A 25,389-nucleotide genomic window follows, 5' to 3' on the forward strand; every position below is an offset into this window, starting at 1 on the left:
GAAATAAACAGCTGCAATGACACACTGTAGTGGGATGAAGATAAATTTATTTTGCTATTTCCACACTCCCACAACTTTTACACCTCCCCACACAAATCTGCCCAAGCTGCTTCCACTTTGTTGGTATTATCAAAGGAAGAAAAATAGCACTGGGGCTCTGGAGGGAATACCAGCACTAACTCCCCCTGCTTCACTTTGAAGGCCAACATTAATTGTTATTTTCATTTGTTGAACTGCATTTCAATTGATTTTTTTTTCAGTTGTTTTTGTTTAAAAAAAAAAAAAGGAGGAAAAATCATTAAATTATACAAGAGTTAACAGAACAGATGCAATTCCACTTCAAGTCATAACAGTCAGCTGTACCTTCTCTAAGATATTTCTAAAGTAAACAATGTCAGGTTGGGAAAAAAAAAATATATATAGTTGAGCCATAATGTCAGACAATTCGGCACCTAGAAAAATAATAGCTTAGAAAAAAAAAATTAGTCGAGAAGGAATATAATTAAATCATACTAAAAAAGGGTGAAACTTAAGATCCCCACCCTAAAAAAGGCAAAGTGAGAAAAACAGGGGAGAGAGAAACACCAGCAAAAGGACAGAAGGGAATCAAGGGCACTAAACAGATTTAAACTCTCCATTTCCAGTAGGGACAAATAAAGGGGAGGGACACAGGAAAGCATAACAAATAGCAGATAACGTGGAAAGCCCAAGCAGTTATTTACCATTCTTCATAATGCAAAACTGGTGAAAAGCATTAGAAGACATCACATATCAAATTGATTTAGACGGGTAATTTTAAAGTGGTATAATTACTACACGACACACTTACTAGTATTTTACTCCAGTAAATCTATGCACTTTTATGCACAGTAATTACTTAGTTCTAGGTCACTACACAAGCTTGAGCTGTGCTACTGAGAGGTGTAGAAAAGGTAGAGAGAGGAAAGCAGGAGCCCACAGCCCAGCGCTGCAAAGGAAATAATTTGCTGTGTGGACACCGAGTCCAACACCAGGTCACTGACCCACAGCAAGGTCTGGAACCCAGAACCCACCTGCTCTCACCAGCACTCAGTCCCTGTGCTCAGGAAGCCACCCTCAGTGAAGAAGGGACACCTTGAGAGCTGCAGGTGTAAATCAGCAGCTGAGCTACAGAAGTAGGAGCACCCAAGGATGTTTTTAAGTGTTAGCTTCTCCCTTTCGGAGATTTGTGTATAATAAGTGTTACTGATGGTATTATGTGTACTATTGACTGGAGCAATTTAAACCCCTCAAACTCTGAGGGAATTCCCTGTTCCACATTTATTTCCTTAAAAGCAGAACACAGTTATTAATAACTATTATTTCAATGGAGACAAGCACAGTGTCTTATCCTTTTTGGAACATCACATTTAAATCACTATGTATACTATGACAGTGTTGATCTTGCAGCACCTCAAGCCAAAATAGCTTTCTTTCACACTGCCTATACATTTTTCAGGGCAGAGATGCAATCGATAGAAGCAAAGGAGTCTGAGGAATCCAAGAGGTACAAGAATAGTTTTTGTGGAATTGATGTCGCCATACATCCATTAGCCCCACTCAGTAATTAGGAAATTAAAAGTGTCTGATTGCTCCCCTCTACTGAAGGTCACCCTTGAGGCCCTAATGTTGGATTTAGGTGCTAATTAAGCGCTGCCAGGGCACGGGCTACAAACGCCAGCAGAAATCCAGTTCTAAGTCTCTGACTATTATTATAAACAAATGCATGCACTTCTCTATAGGGGATATTTTCAAGAGTACCTAAGCCTCAGGGTTTATCACCACAGTTTGCAAGGCAATAGCCTGGCCATACGCATATACTTCACTTTAATAACATCTTCCTTCTTGCAGAGCAGCACAGTTTGGTTCAGATTACTAAATCAGGGGCACTCCATATTATGCATACTCACATGCGTAAGCGATTCAATCAATATTACATTTTAGCTACATCTTTTGATAGTTATTGTTGATAATTGTTAGCTTTTTAACAAAATCGGAAAACCACAAAGCACACGTACACATGTGCAATTAAGATAGTCTTTTATAAAGTTTAAAATACTGAATTTTGGTTTTATAAGCACCTAAGCTGGTAAAGATCTTAAAACTAGTCTACACTGAAGAACACAGCAAAGAAGGCAGATTTGCAAACAACACATGCAAGATACTGGAGCAACACAGAAGCTAGCCCAGCAAGGGAAGCAGGGCACCAAATGAACACAGCAATCAGTGCAAGTTGATATGTCCTGATGCAGCTATATTGGCTCTGGGTGAGTACAAGCTCCAGTCAGGACATCTCTCTATTCCTTTGCATTGTGTGCATATGCCTAGAATCTTCTTTTGATGAGACAGGGATATTCAGAGGACTAAGACCCATTGAAAAGAAATCCTTATGCAACTGATCTTTTAAACTAGACGCCTGAAAACTCCTGGCTGAAAAATCACAGTAGGTACAAACCTGCATTTAGGTACCTAAACCAGTATGTCCCAGGAGGTGCCTCTGTAGATCAGACACCGTTGCCTGAGTTTAAGAATAATTTGTTACCCTACGTAGAGATCTTTGAACATCTTTCTGCAGTTTTAGAGAAGTTATTATATATATTATTAGACCAATTGTTACAGCTAATCCAGTATCCCAACAGCAGCTAACACTATAGTGGCTTGGTACTTTAGGAGGGTACACAAAGCACTGTGTGAATGAATGACATGAAAGCCTGCACGATGCCAGATACACATGAAAGCAGGTGCAACACAATAAACAGGAAATAAATCTGCTGGGAATAGACCAGAAAGGCTATTAAAGAAAAATATCAAAACAAGCAGTTTACAATTGATGCAATAACAAAGGCGATGCCAGGACAGAAGGAAGACGAAGTACATCAGGTTAAGGACGGTCTTTGCCTCATCATTTCAGATAGACACTAGCACAGCAGATCAAAACTTAGGAAGAGACAAATGAAGGTAGAAATAATCAGGGCACGAGATAAGAGCCTTAACAAGACTTCTGGCAGCACGTATAAACTTGAACAACTGCATCTTAGGTGGCTCATGCAGTATGATTCAGAGGTGGCCAGGATGACACAAGGCGGGGAGCTGAAGATGACACCCGTGTTACAGGCAGGATGGAATTATTCAGTGGACAATACTGAAAAGTGAGATTTAACACAATGCTGAGTCCTGCTTTAGCCATAAAATAAGATTTTTGTTCTAGCTATATTGCATCAGAGTTAAAAAACAGATGTCACAGACACCAGAGAGACAGATGCAGGTTTTAGTGCAGGCATAACTTCATGTCTCTTGTGCAAACTCTAGTTAAGAGGTGAATAGCAAGCTTATAGTATTAAAACGAGGGTTATAAGCTAAAAAAAAAAAAAAAAAAACCACATCTGAATATATCTGCAGATGTTTCCATTAATCAGCTAAATCTCCCATTTGTTTTTTGAATCCCAGCATATTGTTGATTTGTGATTAGAATAACACATTGCAACGTGGTTCTGTAGCTTTGGCCTCCTCTAATTGCTGCCTCTTTCCTCCCATCTGAGTACCCAAACACTTCTTTGTCACCTGCAGACATAGTTACATACTGCTTACGCTTGCGGACCTGAACGAGAGCTGTCATGACAAGTTTTCTACCTCAGTGAAAGAGATTAATTTTGCACTAGTTAAGATCAAATGTCACAATTAACCATTTACTCCCATATGCAATGAATCACTTTGTTCATCCAAAATCCTTCCCACGGGCCATTGATGTAAGAGGGTCTAAAGGTGCTTTTATACATAACCCTAGAAAACAATTGTGTATTGCCCCATGTCTTTTGGGCACTGCTTGTAAAATATCATTCAATCAGTGTGGTCTTCACTTGGTGCCTGTGTTCTGCTGATGGAGTAACACTACGATGAAAACTCAACTGAGAGCCAACTGCCTGTTTTGGAAAGCTTTCCTCCTTCTCTACAAGAGTAGCAACTTCTTCCATCACCTTTTTCTTGCCAGTTTTGGAGTCTGAGTTCCAATGTTTGCGCCACCTCATCATTCAACGAGCTTTTGGAAACACTGCCACCCTCATGGTTTAGCTTGTTCTCCCGCACAATTCCCTGCAGCCACTCTCAGCTGAGTGCATCTGCCTTGTTCTGTGTGGCCAAGCTACGAGAGCCTGGGCTGATCTGACATCACTGCTGATGCAAAGAGTACCCCTAGCATATCCACCCCAATGTCTGGTGTGTGTTGGATTTTCATACATTTTCATACAAACCTTCAGGTAAAGGCTCTGAGCCTTACAACTTAAATAAACAGGAAAAATCCTGCAAGAAACACTAATAATTATGTGCTAAAAAAATAAAAAATTATGCAAAGGATGGTCAAACCCCCTCACGTTGGTGACAAAACCTCAAGAAATTTAGAGGTGACTATTTCACTTCAGAAATTTCAGTTAAATTAAAATATCTGAGTAATTGGATTTTTTTATTTGAATTTTCCATAAGTGCTTTCAGGCATATGTTTTTCCTCAAATGGAAGCCTGACAAGAACAACCATAGTCACAAGCAAGTCTGAACTGATTTAAAAAAGATGTAGTTTCATTAGCAGGTTACTTACTACAGCAGAATGTGTGTTAGATCCAGCAGTAAAAGCAAATTAATTGAACCAAAAATACTTTAGGAAGAAGAAACCCGAGTTATCAGGTTTTAGTAAATAAAAAAGATTAATACAGTGATATTCATGACCTCTACCCATAAATAACCAGAGAGAACTCTTTTCTCTTCAGAAAATGAACAATTCACGGGAGTCTCAGAAATTGCAATTACTATTAATTGAGCTGATCATACACTTAGATAAGCTGTACATAAAGTGGTTTCAGACTTTAGGGGAAACAGACAGCTACATACACCAATTATCAAGTTTTTAAAAGACCTGGAGATAAGTAATTAATTAGAGGAACCCAAGAAATAAAGGGATTCCAGCTAAAGAAGTTGGTGGCTCCGCAGACAGGAGCCAAGCAATCATTTGGAAGAGGACGTGGGACAGCAGGAGAGGAGCAGACCCTTCTCCTCGGTGACACTGTGCTTACCTGTGCCATGAGCAGCAGGGATCAGCTCAGCCTAACTGAAGCAAGCACAGTAACTGCACCTAACAGGGACTTTTTTTTTTTTTTAAGGAAATATTTTTGTAATCCAATAGCACATATTTTGTACGGTTGAAACTTTTTGAGGAGGAGAGCCACTTGGCAGTAATTTTGATGGGGAAGAGCTGCTCAGGAACAAGGCAGGGTTTGGTCAAAGGCACAGATGCCCTTGTCAGGGCATTTTCCTGGATCATGAGTAGCAAACAAGAACTTTCAGCCCCCACCATTCAGGCCAGGACATAACCGTACACTGCATGTGCTCAACTTCACCGCACCCCCCCCCCCCCCCCAACCTAGAGGCCCTTCAACCATAGATAGATCTTTATTTTGTCCCATTCTCCATCAAAACCGCTGAAAGACTTGTTGCATCTTGCTTTGAAGTAGACATTTTTAATGAACTGTTTACTAGGCAAGTCTAATTGTGAAGCATAACTACTGCAACTTGAAAAATCACTTAGAACTGCTATATAGATGGGAAATGACTCCAAGCCAAAAGTTGCAAGGGTGAGCGAATGAAAAAGTTATTTTAAAAAGGGCTCCTGATGTCACTGAATCTATAATTCTTCTTTCTTTATAATGTGTGTCCTTGTTCATGGTGAAATTGCTTAGCACTTACCAGTCAAAAACAGTTTTGCTTTCAATTCAAATGGCTAAAGACCTGTCTGGGCTGCAATTATGAACCGGTGTCATAATGACACGAAAGTGTAATGTTACAGTTGTAACAAAAGCAAATCTAAGGGATTGCAGGGTTTTAATATTTCAATAAGGTTAAAGCAGGAGCATTAAATTATTTAAGTTCTGGAATAAGATATAAGCACTAAAGCAATATTGCATCCATACTCATGTATCTTTTCACGTGTAGAGGTGATATCTACGTGATAAATTGCAGGAGTGTGAGGTAAATTAATTTACTATGCACTTTGATGACAATACCCTCTCCTGGCCTACTAATCCATTTCCCAGCAGACTTGCTCTAACATCCCAAATCACGGAACACTTTCATTGCTGCCATTGAGAACAATGTTTCATAGTCTACCTCTCTTTCTCCTCATAGGCAGGGAAGTTTCCCTCCTTGAAAAAATAATAAATATAAATTGAGTTAAAGAAAAGCATACTGGATGAAACCTTTACAACCTTCACTCCTCCATACTGTATAACTATATAAGTTATAGTTAGAAAGAGAAAACATCTTTAAATACTGACAGCTAGGTGAGATGCTGTGATGTCTGCATGATTCTGGTGGTGGGGAAAAATGAATAAAGAACAGATGTATAGCTCTCCAACCACAATGATTTAATATTGCCAATAAAGAAATAATACATATATATCTATAATTCCTGGAAAAGCACTAATAGCTAAACTTAATCTACAAATGTGCTCACAATTTGACATTTTCAGGCTATAGACTATTATGGGATAAAAATGCTAATTAATACATCTATCACTGCCAGAAGAAGTGTGATGAAACCAAAATGTTTGGCAAGCTTATTGTAAAGAAAACCTGTTACTACCTCAAATCCCCACTCTCCGCGAACTACCAGCTCCTTATAGCCCATCTCAAAAGGCAGCTGCAGCACAGGGCAGCCAGGGAAGGTACTGGTCCCTCCCCAGGGAGGACATGAGCATCCCCCAGCTGCTGGGCTCCCAGGGTGATACATGAGCACTGCCAGGCTGGAGGCTCCTGGAGGGGAGAATATTTACCCCTCTGCCCACCGGGCTGGCAAACAGCTGTAAGTCCAAATTCTGATCTATCACAAAGCTGAACAAACGATAAACTCTCGGGTGTTATTTACCAGAAGATCACCAAGTGGATTGGTTTTGTGGGTTTGAAGCTTCTGAATCTTATCACACACAGAAAAGCGAATAGTGCCTGAAATCCCCATGAAAGAAATCCATGTGAATGTGGGGAATGTAAATAGGGAAATAAGTTTGCTTACAGTAAAGGTATGGATGTGTATACACACAAGCACCACCTTCCACCAGTTTACCATGGCTTTGTTTACAGCATTAATATTCAGGTAAGTGCAATTCAATAGACAGAAACCGTGATAGCAAACTTAATGACACTTTGGACATTTTCTTCACTTGAGTCGATACATATACTTTAGAATTTGTTACAGGAATCATAATTCAAAATGTAATAAGAAAAATGTTTCTAGAGAAGAAAGGCAGGATAATTGATACTGTTCCCAGGTTTCATACATTTATCCTTTAAGATTTTAAGTACTCCATTTAGAAAACACAGTCCTTGAAAGCATTGAGGTCTGCCTAGCTGCGGCCACCAGAGCAAAGGAAAAAAAAAAAAAAGCAGAAATGTTAGACAAAGGTATCTTCTTTCTTTAGGGCGGAGGTAGGCAGATAAAGCAAATAATAAAGAAGCAGGCAGTTTCAAAAATATTTCCAATCCATGGAGTGATATTTCTGAATGTTTTGACTGAGAGGAAGAAAAAAAAGTAGATCACGAGTGTGTATAAATTAAAGAGAATGAGAGAAGTCTTGTGCCTCTGATGACACCTTCTCTTCAAGCCTGACAGGGCTGTGCCCTGGGGACTGGGCTGGCCCCAGGGGGTGCACGGACAAGAAACATGGAAAATGAGTGTGTGCCGAGCTTCCAGCATTGCAGTGATGTTGCTGCTGATGCCCTGCCCAATGTGGCTACTGACATGTCTTGCTTCTGCAGCTGCACACAGAGGTCTTTACTGCTATTAGGGTAGCTGCAGAAATTCTCCCTGTGGAGGGGGAAGAAAAAAAAAAAAAAAAAAAAAAAAAAAAAAGAGTCTGAAGGCAGCAGCAACATTCATTCCCTTGGGCAATGCAACATAGGGATTTTCTGCTGCTCCTTACAATGCTATTCCTGCTGCTACTTTGGCCATGGTCCTGGGGGAAGCATCTTGTTCCAGAGTGGCACTTATGCAATGAGGAAAGATGCTCTCGGCATTAGCAAAACTCAAAATATTTAAGTCTTCATCAAGACCCAGCAGAAATACAGCCAAACCCCAAACCCTTGTGACTACTTGAGGAACTCACTGCAAGACCTGGTCAGCTGATGGGAAACATTTAGCACTTAGTTATCCATGACAGTGACTAAACCTTGCTGCTTTGAATATCCCCACTATGGACTATTTTGAGAAGATGAGATACAAGGAAAGAGCAAAGGACAACATTCTGTGAAGACAATGAGTGCAGAATCCAGCTCTGTAGAGCTAAAAATGGGTTATTCTGCACCACACGATGGGTTAGCGAACAGAGGTTTGTATGCAAATGCCTGCACCACTGAGAACAGAAAGGTTAGACGTGTCTGGCCATATGCACATCCACACATTCTCATTTTGGATGGTGATACATTGCCACCTCCTTCCATCCTCCTCAAAGAGTAATGAAAGAAAATATATAAAATAATAGCAGCCATAAATACAGAGGCTTTGCAGCAAAACAAAATTAAGCCTCCTTTTCTTATAGCACCTTTCCAAAACTTCCCATTACAGAAGAGAGAGATGCTTCAGACAAAAGAGTGTACAAAACTGGGTAAATTATTTACTGAAAAATAGTTATATTATAAATGTTGAAATATTCAGAGCACCAGAGAAAAGATGGAAAATCTTCATCCTTTTCCTGTTAGAAGATGTGTATTTTTGATTTTTTTGACATTGTAAAAGTAATGAGAAATACATAGGCAGTGATATAATCCAGCATAAAACCTCATGGGATTATTTAGCCCCTTTTTTTATGGGATGGCACCATTACCTCCTGCAGATACTATTCATGGGATGTTTCTCAAAACTACATCGCAGATAAAGTACTTGTTCATTCACAGTATCCAGTAGCTGCCTCCGTAATTTATGGGTACCACCCTATGTAAATCATTGCAAAAAATGACACATCTCAGGGGCTGTTTGTTTTTTAATCTCAGTTTGTCATGATTCAAAAAGAAGGATGTGAAAATACAAGGAAAGTCATCCACACTGTTAAAAAAAGATTCTTAGACATTCTTAGTTGTTTTCTAAGAAACATAAATAATCAGCTCTTTGTCAGCTATGAAGTGAATCTACATTTTCTATTCCACATGAAGGGCCGTCAAAACCGATCCTAAGTGTTTTACACCCCAATCTATTTCTGCTGGCAGAAAGTTGGGGCTCTGCAAGATTTGACAGCTACAGATCGTCCACCGCACTGGCTAACAACACGAAAAGGCATCATGCAGAAATAGGTTGTTAATTTCACAAAAGTCGTAAAGGCTTTGGAAAGAAGTTTGTGCTTTGTGCTGCTGAAAAACAATCCTTGGTCTTTATGCTGTGCTGCTGCCAGGCTATGCCGGCAGCTCCCTGTGTACTGAATGAGCAGCTTGCTGGTTAAATCAGACTTTCTCCCCAGGAAAGCAAAAGTTCAGACAAACTCAACAACCCAGTGGAAGACCGAGATTCAAGTCCATCATCTGAATCGGCTTCCAGAGAAATGCTCAAACCATCACACCACTGATCCTGTTGTTGAAAAGATCTCAATCTTTCATTCTGCTTTACCAAGATTTGTTTCCTACAAAACTGGCTAAGTATGTTCCATGTTCCTACACGAATAGTATTTTTTTTTTTGTCAAGTCTATATATTTCACTAAAAGTGTCTGCCACATAATCCCCAACTAAATTCCTGTAATTATTCTTACTTAAAATCCAATATGGCCACTTATGAATCCCACCACCCTTCCTCCCGCCCCCGCTCCCTAAGAACTTGTCATGAAAAAGGTACAAGTAAATACAGATTAAATAACTGCTAGATTCAATGATTAATATTAGAGTACACGGACATAGCTTCACTGCTGATAGACAATCATATTTTCTCCGAAAGAGAACAGTGGTGCTCTGCAAAGCAGAGCTGAGTTTACATAAAAATGACAAAAGCAGATGCTATCAGTCAAACGCATTTCTGATACTAAGCCTCAGTTTTAAAAAAAAAAAAAACCACCAAAAAACCCCAAAACAAACAAAACACCAAAACTAGAAGCATCTCTCAAAGTGATATTCCAGTCTGAGTTTCTTCAAGGACAGCAAAACCATTGCTACAGATGTACAGTAAAAGAGAAGGAGTATTGGTCTCCAACATGGATAACTGTCACCTTGACAAGTGAAATTGGCTCATTAAATTAGCAAAGATCTTGAGATGACTGAGAGGTCAGCAAAACACCCCAATAGTACCACAGACAAACATCAGTTTGCCAAAGCTTTGCTGTCCCTCCCTGTGGGCTCCGGCTTCTTTCTGAATGGATGAGCAGAGGCCAGGAGTAGTGCGCTGCTGGGGCTGGGGCACAGCCTTGGTCTCCTCCGAACTGCAGGCAGGGAGAGAGGGGAGCCACAGTTCAAGCCATATGTTCAAAGGCAGCAGCAGAATGGCAGAAAATCTATGCCTACTGCACCACACACAGCTAGCAGGCAGCGGTTCAGCTTCCTTCTTCTGAAAGAAAAGCAAAACCATCCAAAAGAAGTCCTTCTTGGAGGTTAAACCTTGCAACAAGGTTGGTTTTGGTTTTTTTTAAATATCCATCCTTTGTTAAAATCGCCTTTTCATATGCATTTAGTTCTCAGCAACTAGTGGCTGCCACCACCATCCAAAAGCCCCCACCAGCTCAGAGCAGAGCTATGCACTCAGTTTTAGCAGCTGAATTTAGCACTGTCTCTTCCATCTCTTCACTTTTTGGCAGGGGTAGGGCCTGTCTCAAAGCCCATCCAACCCCACATCAAACCCTACCTTAGCCATGAAGACTGTGAGCAACGAACTGCCTTTTTTTGCCATCTCATAGCAAGTGTGAGAAAAAAAAATCCTCATGTCCCATCCCTGCTCTCCTGATAACCTAATTATTTATTCAAAATGGAAAATTTAAGAGGTACCAGCAATATCTTAACACCACAGCTCTACTTTTGGGAGAAAGATGATGAAAGGTCAACCCCTATAGCAGAACATAACTTCTGATATTCTGATTTAAGTCTATTTGAGGAAAGAAGCAGTACCTTCTCTAGACTTTTTTTTTTTTTTATTAATTTAAGCTGGCCTTTTCCTTGCTTTTCTTTCAGTGTTTAGAAATATGACAAATTGTTTCAGCTTTTGTTTTCTTTTTTCTTTTCCAGTTAGTAAGAAAAACAATCAAGTTATTCTAAACTAATTTAAAAATGTAAATACTGCACCAAACCAACACTTGATATCTTGCTTTGGCTGTCAAATAAAAAAAAAGTAAAAATCAATTATTTACACTGCTTTAGTCACACAACAAAAGAAACACACTGCTTTGCAAAATGCAGCATTACCCTGTATTGCTTCAGCCTACAAAAATAAACAAACAATTGTCACAACAGAAAAGAAAATCTGCTACAATTCTTCAAGCACATAAAAACTTATAACCACAAGAGGTTAAAAACAGGAATTTTTACATTAATTCAGCAAAACAGATGGAATCAAGTCCTAGTTTGGTTCTCAAGGCCTAACGAGCTTCTAGATACCATCTGCAAGCCAGGCAGAGGACATCAGTTGAAGCTCAGTTGCCTTTTTTCTTGCATGAGAGGAAAAGGACCCCTTGCACAGGGCTCCCCAGTCAAACCAGGTGGCCCCAATATGAACTGGGACATGGGATTCCTTCCTGCTGTGCCTCCACAACAGCATGAAATCTTGCCAGGAAACGAGACAATACTGGTGAATAGCAATATAACCTCTAAGCTTCTGCGTTGCCAAAACAGAGGCAAATAATGGAGAAGACCTTTCCCCAGCTTGGATGTTTCCTAGGTCCCAGCAAGCAAGAAGAAATACTTCTGTAGTTGGCTCAAAATTCAACTATGGCATTCACGTGTTCACAGGTAATTTTCCAGCTAGGAGCACCCAGAGCAGAGTCATCTTCTGGGACCAATCTTCTAGGTCTTTCACCACAGCAATCTGTGTCTTTAGAAGCAATGAGATCATCTGAATTCTCCCCCTTTATTAAAAAAAAAAAAATTGACACGATTTCTCTTGCCACGAGTTTTTTATGTTGCTGCAGCTGGCCTGCAAGCGTATTGAGATAACAGTGTGCAGTTAACAAGATTTACAAGTCAGACATGTTACAAAAAATACGCTCCCGGTTATGCAGAATCAGCGTTACGCTGCCTGCGAGAGACTGGAAGCATCACACAAAGTTGTGGTGGGAAGCGTAGCCTTCAAGTGAGAAACACACTTAAAGCAGAAGCCTTTTTGTCCAAAGACAAGCCCAAGCTTCTCATCTCTTAAAGGAAGCAATTAAGTAAGTAAAAAGTGGAAAGTTCTACCTTTGAAGCAAACGCCGTAGTGCCTGTCTGTGCGCTCTGAGCCTGGGGTTCAAGTTGAGAACACGGACACGGGGCGGGGGGGAAATTCACTACAACGATACAACTTGTTTGTCAATTGAGTAACAGTAAGTGAACGTGAAGGCTCTTTACACCTCACAGCTGGGGCAGTCTGATAGATTATAGCTTAACTACCATGAAAGTTTAAGCCAGCGTGAAGTTGGCTTACACTAAAGCACTTGATTTCATGAAAAGAGGGAGCTAAGAGCCTCCATGATGATCCATCACCCAGGCTCACAGAAAGGCTTGTGCTGGCACACCAAGCCATGCCAAGGAGAGAGCACTGGGGATGGGATGCTCTGGGTACCAGCTGGTTAGACAGTGTCTGGCAGCCACCAGCCTCACTTAAAGAGGCTACGCAAGGAACAGGATAACAAAGCCTCACTTATTCGCATCTCAGCTGCCCTAAACGTGCTCGTGATTGAGATCTCCGTTTCCTCAGAGGATCTATTCCACTGCTGGATGCTGTGCACAGACTGCACAGGGGGATCAACTGGCCCTCATTTGGGAATAAACACAGAAAGACAGGTGTTGGTTGGGTGTCCTGTAAAACTATGATTTCTTTATAGCAAATGTTCTGAGGTCTGTATGTGCTACTAGAATACAGAAAAATCCCTCCTGACAAAGGCATATTTTAATTTTGTTCGTATTTTTGCTTGGTTCCTCTGTGAAATCTGGACATTAAAGCACTTTAAAAGCAGAGAGGACACAGCTTACAGTACAACCTCTGAAACTTTAGGTACCAATTCATACAATGCACATGTATTATACAATGATTTTACTAGTTACATCTAAAAGTAGGTTTGCATTTTAAACTCCGAATGAATTTCCCCTAACAGACTTTGATGCATAGATTCTGTCAGGACTAAGGGATAATCTCTTCTTACCTGTTAGAGGGCACAGCCCCTCAGATGCAGGGAGCAGCATACTAAAGACATACAATCCTTATCAGAAGGACTTCAGTATGAATGTGATACTGCTTTGTAATTTGTTTCCATCTCTAGACACTATAGATTGTACCTTTTCCTTCGATAGATTAGAAAAACAAACCCCAAAGCAAATAACTCAATTTACATATGAACATGGTTCAGTGGGGACTTGCATAGCCTGAACCTCAGAAGAGTATGACTAGTACAAAAGAACCACTTGATCCCACGCTGCTCATAGAAGGTACAACAGCACAAAATGCCATACGGCAACAGGAGCTCAGAGCCAATTCAAATCCAATCTAAAAAGTCAAGGAACTGTTTTACTAGGGGAAACCATCAAATGATTCACACTCAAAGCAGAAATCCCTTTCCCTTTAATTTGCACCTATTTTTATCACTGACATTTGTTCATTTTCAGAACTAGTCCTGCTCAGCCAAAGAGTTTGCTTTCCCAAGCCTGCCTCACCCGGCCTGACCAACACAGTTACGTCTCAACAAGGTGTCTTGACCACACTACAGCATCAAAACAGGGAGAAACTTCAGGGGCGTAAAGGTTGAAGGTCTGGTTCCAGCACAAATACGCAAAATCAAAGCACAGGGGTGAAGGGAAGGCAACAAAAGCTAGAAATCTCTACGACAGTACATTGCCATGCATACTCTGCTGCAGAGACAACCAAAAAGTACCTGTGAAATTTTTCCCATTGGAAAGTTCTGATCAACAGAAATAATTCTTCCTACGGGTGAAAAAGATTATATTTTCCCCAGTTTTTGTTAGAAAACACTTAAAATATGGTGTCAATATCAGAAAGGAAAAAACATATTTTAGCATTTCAAATCTTTTGATCAAAGAGCTCCATTTTGATTATTTCCAAATAACAATGTTTCAAACTATTTCACAAGAATGTGGCTTGCGTTCTAATTGGGATGAAATCAAGTGGCATTTTGTTGCTCAAACAGCACATCAAGGTACATTGACACTAAGAGGAGGTTCAGAGAGCCTTTTCTAAAAGTGAGAGCCATAAGAACTTACATAAAGACTTAAAGAGAGAATAAAGGAAACTGATTTAATGGAAGGGACACAGACTTAGAAATAGAATAAGCAGGGGGGGGGAGAAAAAAAAAAAAAGATTGAAATGGGGTGAAAACCTAGAGAAGACAGCAGGTCATCTGGCTACCTTGTGGTCCTTCCACTTAATTACAGCCTGTGTCTGTCACTCCTAACAGTGACTTGGGAGGGCTGGAAATACACCATGCAAATGTGCACAGGATGCTCCTTGTCTACAACCTGCTCCCAGTCAGGGCATCTCAAAATTCCCTTTCCACAACCGAGTCTCAGCTCTTCCTCACACCATCCTTCAAGTGGGGAAGTTGGCAGAGCCCACACTTACCTTCTAGAACTGAAAAGTGCACAACCAGCCTCATAAAGAAACTGGAGTAACAAACACAAGCATGAGATAAATATCTAATAACTGCTGTCAACTCATTCAATTCAGCGTGTTATCAACTGTAGGAGATCAGCATTAAACAATTACCCAATTCTGTCCTCGGGGAAAAGGGAAATGCAAGATATTTCTAACCAAGTTGCTGAGGAAGATCTATTCCACCTCAACATGATTCACTCAGGTATCCTGCCTGGCAGCTCTACTGAATTCCAGTGGGCTGTGACAAACTGGGATGTGCACACAGACCCTTCTGCTAATGGTCTTCTCTACTTTCACCCAACTATGAGTCCTGACCCCTGACTCCGCTGCGGATACAGAAGGGTTTTAATAGACAGAGGGAAGGTCCTGACCTTGAGTAGCCCTGGGAAAGCAGGGAGATCCCACGGACACTCCTCTGCTTTGAAGGGGTCACTGTGCATTCCCCCAATGTCTTAAGATTTCAGCAAGAGAAAAAATAGCAAGGAAGGGGACAAAAGAGCATCACCTTGCTCTTAGGCATTGAATAATCTCATTTAGGGACTGCTGTCACAGGTGTTTTGGCCTTAATTTTCTCTTCCAAAGTTAGCACTCAGACACTCACCAGCTTTTGTCTATTGCTGTTATCAAGGCATTTGCATGCGCTAATCCATGATAAATGTTTTATTTGATGCACAACTGATTTCCTTGCCTGACAACCAGGAAGAGATAATAGAAGTACCAAGAGAAACTAAATTAGAACTAAAGGAGTCATCTGTTTGTTGGAGAAACTCACAACAAGGTTAAGATAAACACCACCCAGGCAGCTGACTTAATGGAGGAAGCACCAAGGTTTCAGCCATGGAAAGACAGTTTCTAATTACCTGGGGGGAAAAAAGCACGCTGCATTTTTAAAGCCTAAAAAAAATACGATATTACAGAAATGATTATACTACAGATGTGAGAGCTGACTTAGACACAATCATTCTGTCAGCCTCTGCCCTGGAACCAATCATAAACTCAAATCCCTCTGTTATCTTCAGCTCATACCTTGAGTTTTTGTTTCAACACACAATAGCGACTTCGGGCTGACTGACCGCCCAAATTTGAAAGCCTCTCATGCAAGTAACCAAGAAGAACTTCATGAGTAAATGATACTCACAGTAAACAGTGTTAGTGTAGCCCTGGTCGCTTATGATTTAAGCAAGTTTTTAGGTAAGGAAATACCTTTTATTAAAACAGCAGAGATTTGGGGGGAAAAGGCAACTTCTGGAAACATTAGACCTGCTTTAATTTCACTGCTGCTGCAATTCAAAACAAGAGCTGGTACCACGTAGAAGGACACACAAGACCTTCCTCATATTTGCATTGGTATTGGATTTGAAGTCTGTGAGGTCTTGATCTCTTTTGGGAAAGAAGCAGCCACGGGCATATCCCAATACATGCTTCCAGACAGGATTTATTCATTTATGAGGATGACTTGTTTTGGATAGCTGCTGGGATCACAAAAACCTTATGCAGATATTTATTTTTTCCCCAAAAAGGAATAGCAAGGCAGAAACAAGGAATGCACAAAGATATCAAACGACTATTTTTCTTAAATTACAGTTTCAACTTAGGAAATTGATTCCTCAAAAAAACATTGTGTCCTCAGAATTCTCCACTCAGTTCTGATTATAGCATTAAAACATGAAATAGGCTGGTGTTCAAAAGCTTCCCAGTTGTAGAATTAGTGGATTTTGAGATACAGTAATTTCTGTATATTCTATCATGTATCATAGAAATACAATATAACTATATAATGTATTACTATAATTATTATAGAAAATATTTATCCAGTCATATTTTAGTGTATTTTACCATACCTTCCTTATCCAGAGCACTTTTAGCCAAATCTGAAATGAAGTTAAGGTAGTTTTTTTTTAAATGCATTTTTCAAGATGCATTGTTCTGAACACTACCTTCCTGTTAGTTTCAGTGTTACTTGATCTCATTTCTGCTTGGTTTTAGGTTTTATTTGAATTCGGGATTATTCAGAAGGGGAACATTTACTTCCTAATAGATTTGTATAGGCAAATATATATATTTTACACAGATACCTTTCCACTCTTGAATCTGTTCAGAGTCACAACTGTGTTATTGATGATTCCTGGGCAGCGTGTAAGGAAAAAAGGTGCTAAACAATAGGTTCCCTTCATTTATTCATGTTATTTTAAGAAATAAACATATAAATCAATGAAACCTATTTCCCAAATAAACTATCCTTGCTTGCTCCCAACCACTTAATTAAACACAATTAACTCTAGTTTGTTTTGGCAACCAATTAATGTCATGATCAAATATAAATAGACTCTGCAAGAAAAGATTATCATTAATAAATCCTTAACAATACAGTAAAATTGCACTGAAGCTTTGCTTGCCAGAAATATTTAACAGCATTTTTGAAGAGCATTAATGAGGACACTAAAAAAAAAAAAAGATAAAGTTTTATCAGAGTGTATGCAGTTAAGAACCTGAGGCTCTTGCCTGGACTCAGGCTGATATATAGAGCCTGCTGGCTGCTGACATTAGTTACAACATAAGAAATCACAATTCCAAGTTCCCCACTTTCCAATGAACTGACATGTGCGTTCATAAGAGTTTTCCAATCAAGTTTCCCATCAATATAACTTTCATTTGCACACAAATTAACTGCAGAAGTGATTTTTGCTCATTGTGTTTAGTAGATTCACAATGAAAGTTCTTGATTCAGATTTGTCATTTACAGAAAACAAAATTAATCCAATAGTAGTTTTGGATCACGTATGAGGACGGATTAAATGCATATTTTGATCTGAACCAGCAGGTTTCCTAATAATTAAGAGACAAGGATCACCATTTAGACTGTTTTTTAATTGCTTATTCATTTAGTGAGAGGTAAGGCGCATGATATACAAATAAAACTTCACAGCTCATAGAAGAAATATTTACACACGATTTTACAAAGTGCCCAGCACACGTGACTGTTGGTGGGAGCTGCTAGTGCAGAGCAGACTATTCCCAGGTTACTTGCAGCTCAAAAACAAGGCATCACAGTGAGGGCACCCTGGTAGAAGGAAATTGAGCCACCTGGGGTAACAGATTGTCCGTGGATTGTGCTTCACTTGGTGATTCTCAAGCAATCACTTTCACATCATCCAAGAACTAGTAAGATCCTCCGTTCCTGTCACCAACTCAGTTCCCAAGCAAAGCTGTTCTCTCACAGTAAAATAAGGATTACAATAGAGTACTGTGGCACAATTATTAATTATCATACGATAGCAACAGCGACCCTGCACCTGCTGTCACTGAAGTGACCTTTCAAGAAGGGCAGGACTGGTTTCTTTACCCCCTGTGAAGGAAGAGGGGAAAACTGTTGTTCTGATGGGAATACAGAAGGCAAGAGAGATGTCAGATAATCTTCTAAATAGAGCATAGAAATATGAGTCACAGATACATACATGAGGCTTTGCAACTTCATTCAGCTTAATTTACACCCCCAATTCCCCATTGTGCATCATTGACTGAGTCTCATAAATTTAGAGTCCAACTGTGCTGCAGTCCTCATGGTCCCTGCCTAAAGCACAATGAAAAGAAATCTCCAGCATCACTCCCATGCAAAAAAAATAAGTTTAGCTGGAGAGAACTGTTCTGTACAGAGCATCTCTGGAAATAGCAACAATGCTGAATCCCATCAGGAAAATAAATCTTGCTCACAGCAAAGGTTGACTTCACAGCAGAGCGGAAAAGAAAACATTCAAAAGGAAATACAAAGATTGCAGGCGGGATAGGATAAAACAATATGAAACTTAATGGGAGAAAACACATCTATCTTATGAGGAAATGCACTTGGATATTGCCTTTTAAAATATAAATGAGCCTTGGACTAAAGTAGGCTAATCATTAAAGGCAGATTTCTGATGTTATCAGCAGAAATACTTCAGCGCAGAGCAACACAGTTTGCCTTTGGGGTTTATATTTGTAGGTGCCAAATTTTCCTTGGGACTTAACCACCACAGTATGAATCCTCACAGTCTTTAATAGCACGACAGCGAGTGCTACAAATAGTGCAGTGCGCGGAAAGGTGCCTTCGTGACTCACCAAGGCCCCGGGGCTGCAGTAGGAGACCGAGGCGCAGCACACGGGTGTGGGAGGAGGAGATGCCTGCAGGGCCATCGCAGCAAGAGGCGCTTTCTGGTCCCCATTTCCCCAGAGCAGCTTCTGCCGCATGAAGAGGGACGTGCTTTGCTCCTGCCTGCAGACAGCTCCGAGAGCTGAAGTAGCATCATGGGACAGAGACAGAAGCAGGGCCGGGAGGAAGGATGGAGCAGGGGGGACTGAGCCAGGGCACCAGGCAGTGCCAGTACAAACCACCCATGCAAGGAGCATGTCCTTTCTCTCAAAATACCGCTATTAGCACCCTGGCATTGCACTTCAGCACAAGGTGTGTGGCGGGGGTGATGGCAGGGAATGCAGCCACGCTTCCAGCAGCTCCCGCAGAGCCACGCTGGGCACAGCGGTCTGCTCAGTGCCCCACCGCACACCTCGGCCATGCTGTTCTTCACAGTCCATCGCGCTGCAACACCTGCTCCCCCTCAGGTTGCTTCGTCTACCTGGATCAGAGGCAACAAGGCGTCACATTCAACAGCGTGACTGGTGACAGCTTTCCTCCACCTGCAACCAAGCTGTGAGCCTCGCAGCTACGCACCCTTCTCTGGTGAAGAGAGGTGTCCTCATGCCCTCGTCCCTCCACTGAATACTGGCTGCTCCTTGGCAATGCCTACCTACCCTTTCCCCTTTACCTAAGAGACAGGAGCCCCTTAAAGTAACAGTTTACAGACACCAAAAAAAAACCACAGTTACCTCTCTGGCTGCAAACACACCCTATAACTATGTTTTTTCTCTTTTGAAAGTTTGATTTTTCAGAAAAAAACCCCAAAAACAGTGTGCAATACTTCTAATAAAGTCTGCTGCTGTAAAAGAGCACATCACACAATCACAGTAGGCCATTCATCACCAGCACACCGCTCGTAATCCTACCACATCCTTAAACGTTGATTTCATTACATCCATTCTCTGCCTACACAAAATACACGCAAATACATTTGTCCACATAAACCCAAATGTATTTTGGATGTGACCAGGAACAGAGTAAGCATCTCCAACCTGGATTTCTTTACTTTGCAGTTGGTAGTTTCATATGTTCAAGAGCAGGCTGTGAAGGCCAGAGGTATGCAGCAGAAAGGTATCACGAGAGAGATGATTTCCAGTGAGTGAATGGAATAGCTTGTTATAAGCAGGATTTTCTGATCATGAGCAAACAGGGATATATGGTGCTTTCTGTGCATTTACTGGTGTAAATGAGATCTGAGTCAGCCTTTAGAGCTTATAAATTTCTCCATTTTTAATTAAAACAGCAGGAAACACCATTTGTCAGCTTTCATGTCCATGACATGGTCTACCGGATACTGGCTAAGTTGTTGCATGACAATTTGGACATGGTGTACTAAAGGCAACAGTTTGCAGACACACTGTATGATTAACGTAACAATTCTTGCTAATCACGGAAACTGTATACCTTTATATATTAACTTCCTAGTCCTACACTCACTTCTGTCAATTCCAAGAGCAAAAGTCCTGTTGAATTCATCTTCCAGATCTCAGCTGCTCTGCAAAGTAAAGACAGGAATTTTATTCACACTTTCCTATTACCTGAGGAATTAGACCAACATTCTTCCCAGTCTGTTTTGAACTCAATAGCCACATATATGGGGCATATGAAAATAGCAGACCTTTTGAAATGTGAAAACATGCAGTTTCCCCCAAGGCTATAAAAATCAGTGGGAAGGCCAAGATCAGAACTAAGAATTTTTTTGCTCACAGCCACAGACTCAAGTTTCTGCAAAATGCTGTCTACTGAGAAACATGCTCAGAGCATCCTTAGGTTGATATTGCTTGTTAGTTTGTGTAGAATTGCTTTGAGACGGATTTTCCTCCTTGTAATGTGAGCTATAAAGAATCACTTCTTGAGATGATTTTTAATGGGCACATCATTAACTACTATCACAATAAAAGGTACTTCATGTTTAGTAGACGTACGATTCCAGCCTTGATTCAGTCCATGATTTCTTCCTCTGAAGAGGCCTATTTTTAATTAACATATTTGCAAATGTCAGCACTGCTACAGCAGGTACATGTTTCTGCTTGTGTCTGCCTCACATCTTTACACTGTATGCAAGACTAACCTAGCATCCTTGATGTGTAGCTAATTATTTTGCATCAACTTACAGGTGATTCTAAGGCACTCTCCTGTATTTTTTTTTAGCAACACATGGCCAGTGCTGTCCACTGTGATTCAGTGTTACCTGATGGTCCTCACTGGGAGGAAAACATCCTTAATTTATGGAACAAAGCCAGAAAAATTTGGTAAGATTTGCATGATTGAGGGGGAGTGGTTTTTTTGTTTTTTGTTTTTTGTTTTTTTTTTTTAAACTTGAACCCTTTTGCTTTGTTAATATCTTGCTGTCTTGCCAAATGCCAGCATCTACTTCACTTCCTACCTCTGGGTGGGGTCAGTCCCGTCAATCAGATGATCAACAGACTATCACAGGCACTAAAGCTATTTCTGCAAATCACAACCTGTCCACTCTAATCCTCAGGCCAATTCAGCAGCTCTACAACTGCACGTATATCGGAGCCTAAAGTGGCCAATATGGAATTCTTCTCATTACCGCTTGCTCTTAATAAATTGCACAAAAATGACATGCTTAAAAAAAAAAAAAGATTTGTTTCCACAGTTATTTCCTGTGAATGCTTTCATGTCCTTTGCCTAACAATTTTCATGAAAATGAAATATAGTCTTAAAAAAACCTGTGGAAAGCCATATGTATTACCCAAGGGGAATTATACTGCAATGGTGTTCAGCTAGCTTTACTCCAAAGGTCTCCTCTGGATCCCAGTGAAGAAGCCTGAAAAACGTACCCTGCCCTCCTCACCTATCAGAGTCAAAAGGAACAACCACCAATACTTAAGGCTACTTAACAGTGGCATCCAAACTTTCCATTGTGTTAATGAGACAAGGAAGAACAGGTACAAGTAATACAGCATCATCCACCTTATATTCAAGCAATATTTACTATGCCCTTACTATCTGCACCCACCTGTCAACATTTCAGACAAAAGTAAAGCTACAGTCAATTACAAATACTTTCATGTAAAGTGGTTTATTGCATTTGTTTTCAGGTTTGTACCTTCTGCTATGTCTCATTTAACAAAGAAGTACTGAATTATGAAACTGTAGAAGTATACTGGAGCTTTAAGCTTTTGTGATTGCACGTTGTGTGTAGAAATCTATTTCAACCCATTCAGACACTTGCTTAAGAAAGTTTCAGAAAAAAAGAGCAAGCGCAGAAATCTCTGATGATAACCTAACCTTTTCTCATATTGCCCTTTGTTTCCAGTGTTTCAAAACTGGATTAACCACAGTAGTACAGATGGCTATATTCACCGTGCTAATCCACCGAGTTCGGTTCAAGCTTATTATGTTAAATACACTCCATGAGGATTTTATCTTCTACCTGCACCTTCCTGTGCTCAGTGAGACCCTTCTATGCATCAAGTATAAGAAGCACAAGATGGGGTGGAACCTGCCTTTTTAATTATCTTGTACCTAAGTAGCCCCCACGATGGAGTTGAGCAGCTCAAAATCTCTTATTTCAGAGTATCTCATTATCTATGGAAGATCACGAACTGAAGAAAAAGGTATGCTGAGCATGCTATTGATTACAGCTATATTTGCCATGATTCAATAAGTTGAAATTTCATATACCAAATATTAAATTACTGAAATTATGCACTGGCTCATCTGCATCCATTTTTTATTCACTTTTATTTGGCTGAACATTTTAATCTTACTTACACAGTGACTAACTAAAAGTAAATGACGCATTCCTAATATTATAAATATGAAAAATAGGGTGTGCTCAGGGACTGCAGTTGAATACATTAAAATCACTCAGTTTGCTAGTTAACATATTTCCATCCCTTTTATGTACAACCTTTCACATTCAGTTGGCAGACTGCAAATTCATGGCCTTATAAAAAACACTGCCTTGATTTTCTGTTGTGACAGCAGAAATTGTCCAAAATCTCTAACAGTTTCCCTAAAGGACGCTCACTGGCTGGTACTTCCCAGGTGCAGCACAATCTGAATCTGAGGTGAACATCATGTCAAATTCCACTCATCTGTCAATGTAGTGGATTATTTCTTGAGAGACTGAAATTGGCTGCCTGGGATCAGAACACCATCAATCTTACTCATGGAGGGTGCGGAGAAGCTGCCTGAGAAAGGCTCGCAAGAGGGAAAGCTTGGCTGTTTCTAAGTAGGTGATGAGGCAGCTGTAAAACCTTCACTCTATCTGTATCGCATCTCTGAGTGAAAGATTTTTGTCATTTTTCACATTTCCCCAACACTTGGTATGCATTCAGTGTCTTGCTGTTCTTGCTTCATAAAAAAGGTGATTTTTCAAGCTTAGGCAAATGTTGCAGAGCTCTGAATCTGCCCAGCTCTCATTTTTTCTCATCATGTCACTCGTTTCAACTGATTTTACAAAACGAGATTACATTTGGCTTTTACCTGTTTAGCTGGGCTGTTTCACCTCACCACTACCACTTCCTTTACTGGGGGACAGACTCAAATAACTGCCATCATTACTTACAGGTGTATTTTAATAAGTATTTTTTTCCATTTCTCTGCAAGTTCCAAATAAGCACCTTGCCACTCAAACTTCAAATGCTCTCAAACTTCAGTGCCAGCTAGTAAGGATAACACCATTAGTTAATCTGATGCTCTAACATAGCTACTGAGACCTCGTCTATCAAAGATTTCCATTTCCTTTATACTATGCATATTTTATTTACAGGAAAACAAAACAATGCCAATACCTAGGACTGTTGGACAACGAAAGTAGCTGGGAAAACTTTTGAGTCATTAAGGTTGCTAAAGACTTGTGGCTCAAGACTGTTCATCTTTGAAGGTTCGCCATTAGATCAAAAAACATTAAAGAATTAGTTGCCACATTGTTAAATGATTCATCACTGCAAGTTAACATTGTGCAACTTTCATTACTAAAGCTCTTAAGAACTCTTCCACCTTTCTTTGGATCCAAATTTGCTAAGCAACATTCTTGGCCCATCTAATTTTAACCAGATGATAATACCATGCTAGAATATGGCAACTTCTCAGTTTTTAAGTGGCACATATTCTTCAAAGCACAATTAACAGTTGAAAAAGCTACATGATCCATTTCTATTAATAAAAACACAATAAAACTACTAAACGTGCAGTCTCTGTGGATGACAACAGTCAAAGAGAGCTACATTCTCCACTGCTAACCTGTACTCTGACTTTACAGGCATTGAACTCCATTGAAAGTCCCAAGTTCTCCTCCGGGCTGCACTTTTGCAACTCCATCAATTTTCACAAGTAAATTGAGAACCTTACAATAACCATGTGTCTCATTTATGCTAAGACAAACACCTGATCTCCGGTAAATGCTAGTGACTATGCATGAGATTTGATGCCAGTAATTTAAGTAGCAAACCCATGTCCAGTTTGGGTCAGATAACTGCCAAATTGCCCAATCCTGTGCTGTCACAATGTCTTTCCGAGTTACAGACCCACTCCTGAACTGCACAAAATGGGGAGAAGGGGAGATAGAAATAAGGACAGAGAAAGAGACAAAGAAACTCAACAGTTATCCAAAATGGGATTCCTGTACTGGGAAGTTGTTAGAATACAACATTAAAAGGGTGACTATTCCAACATCAGATTGGCAAAGCACAACACACGTTAGACCAATCCAAAAAAGATGCTGTGCAATATAAAGGCAAGCAACTCATAAAAGTTAAATGATAAAATGGTTTTTATGATTATTCAATCAATTATCAAGACAGACATAAGCACAGGCAGAAAGCCTGCAATCTTATGGCATCCCACAGCTGATCTCAGTCCTACCTGGTCTGTGCAGGTGATGCTGCTGGAAAGTGTGATGGAGGGACCCCTGACAGAGCAGCATTGCACAGGCACTTATCCACAAATACAGGACCCAGGACATTGCAGAGACCACTGCCATTCTCTAAACAAAATATTAGACAGACATTATTATCCATTGCCTTACAGCACACAGAATAGTCAGCTTCCATTACAACAGTATTTAATATTATTATTATTTTAACTCCTTTTGCTAAATGTCTTTTCTCTCTGTGTTGTTATTCCCCCCCTGCAGGATGCAATTGTCATACAACAAAGGTCATGGCCAAAAAGGACAGTTGAGGTAAAGAGATGTCAACACAGGACCCTGGATAACTTTAATAATTCAGTGGTAAAAATGAAACTGTAATGATCTGAGGACTAAAAAAAACCCCAATGTAAGTAGAAGGCTGGAAAAATATTTCCACACTGGTCCATAGCTGAATTTACAAGGGAGTTAAAAAATAAAAGTACCACACTGCCAGCTAAAAAAACACGATGTCCAAACAATATCAAAACTACTTTAAACATATTACAGATAGGCATACG

General features: G+C 40.2%; 1 protein-coding gene across 2 annotated transcripts in view; it reads right to left on the bottom strand.

Annotated features, from left to right (window-relative positions):
- TAFA1 (TAFA chemokine like family member 1) overlaps positions 1-24,943 on the bottom strand; it is a 225,182-nt gene extending 200,239 nt beyond the window's left edge. For both annotated transcript variants that reach the window (XM_074152020.1, XM_074152019.1), the window contains exon 1: positions 24,826-24,943. In XM_074152020.1, the coding sequence (XP_074008121.1) occupies positions 24,826-24,943 (118 nt within the window). The remainder of the gene's footprint in view (positions 1-24,825) is intronic.
- Positions 24,944-25,389: the final 446 nt, after the last annotated feature.

Source organism: Numenius arquata, chromosome 8 (assembly GCF_964106895.1).
Source record: "Numenius arquata chromosome 8, bNumArq3.hap1.1, whole genome shotgun sequence".
Classification (NCBI taxonomy): Eukaryota; Metazoa; Chordata; class Aves; order Charadriiformes; family Scolopacidae; genus Numenius; species Numenius arquata.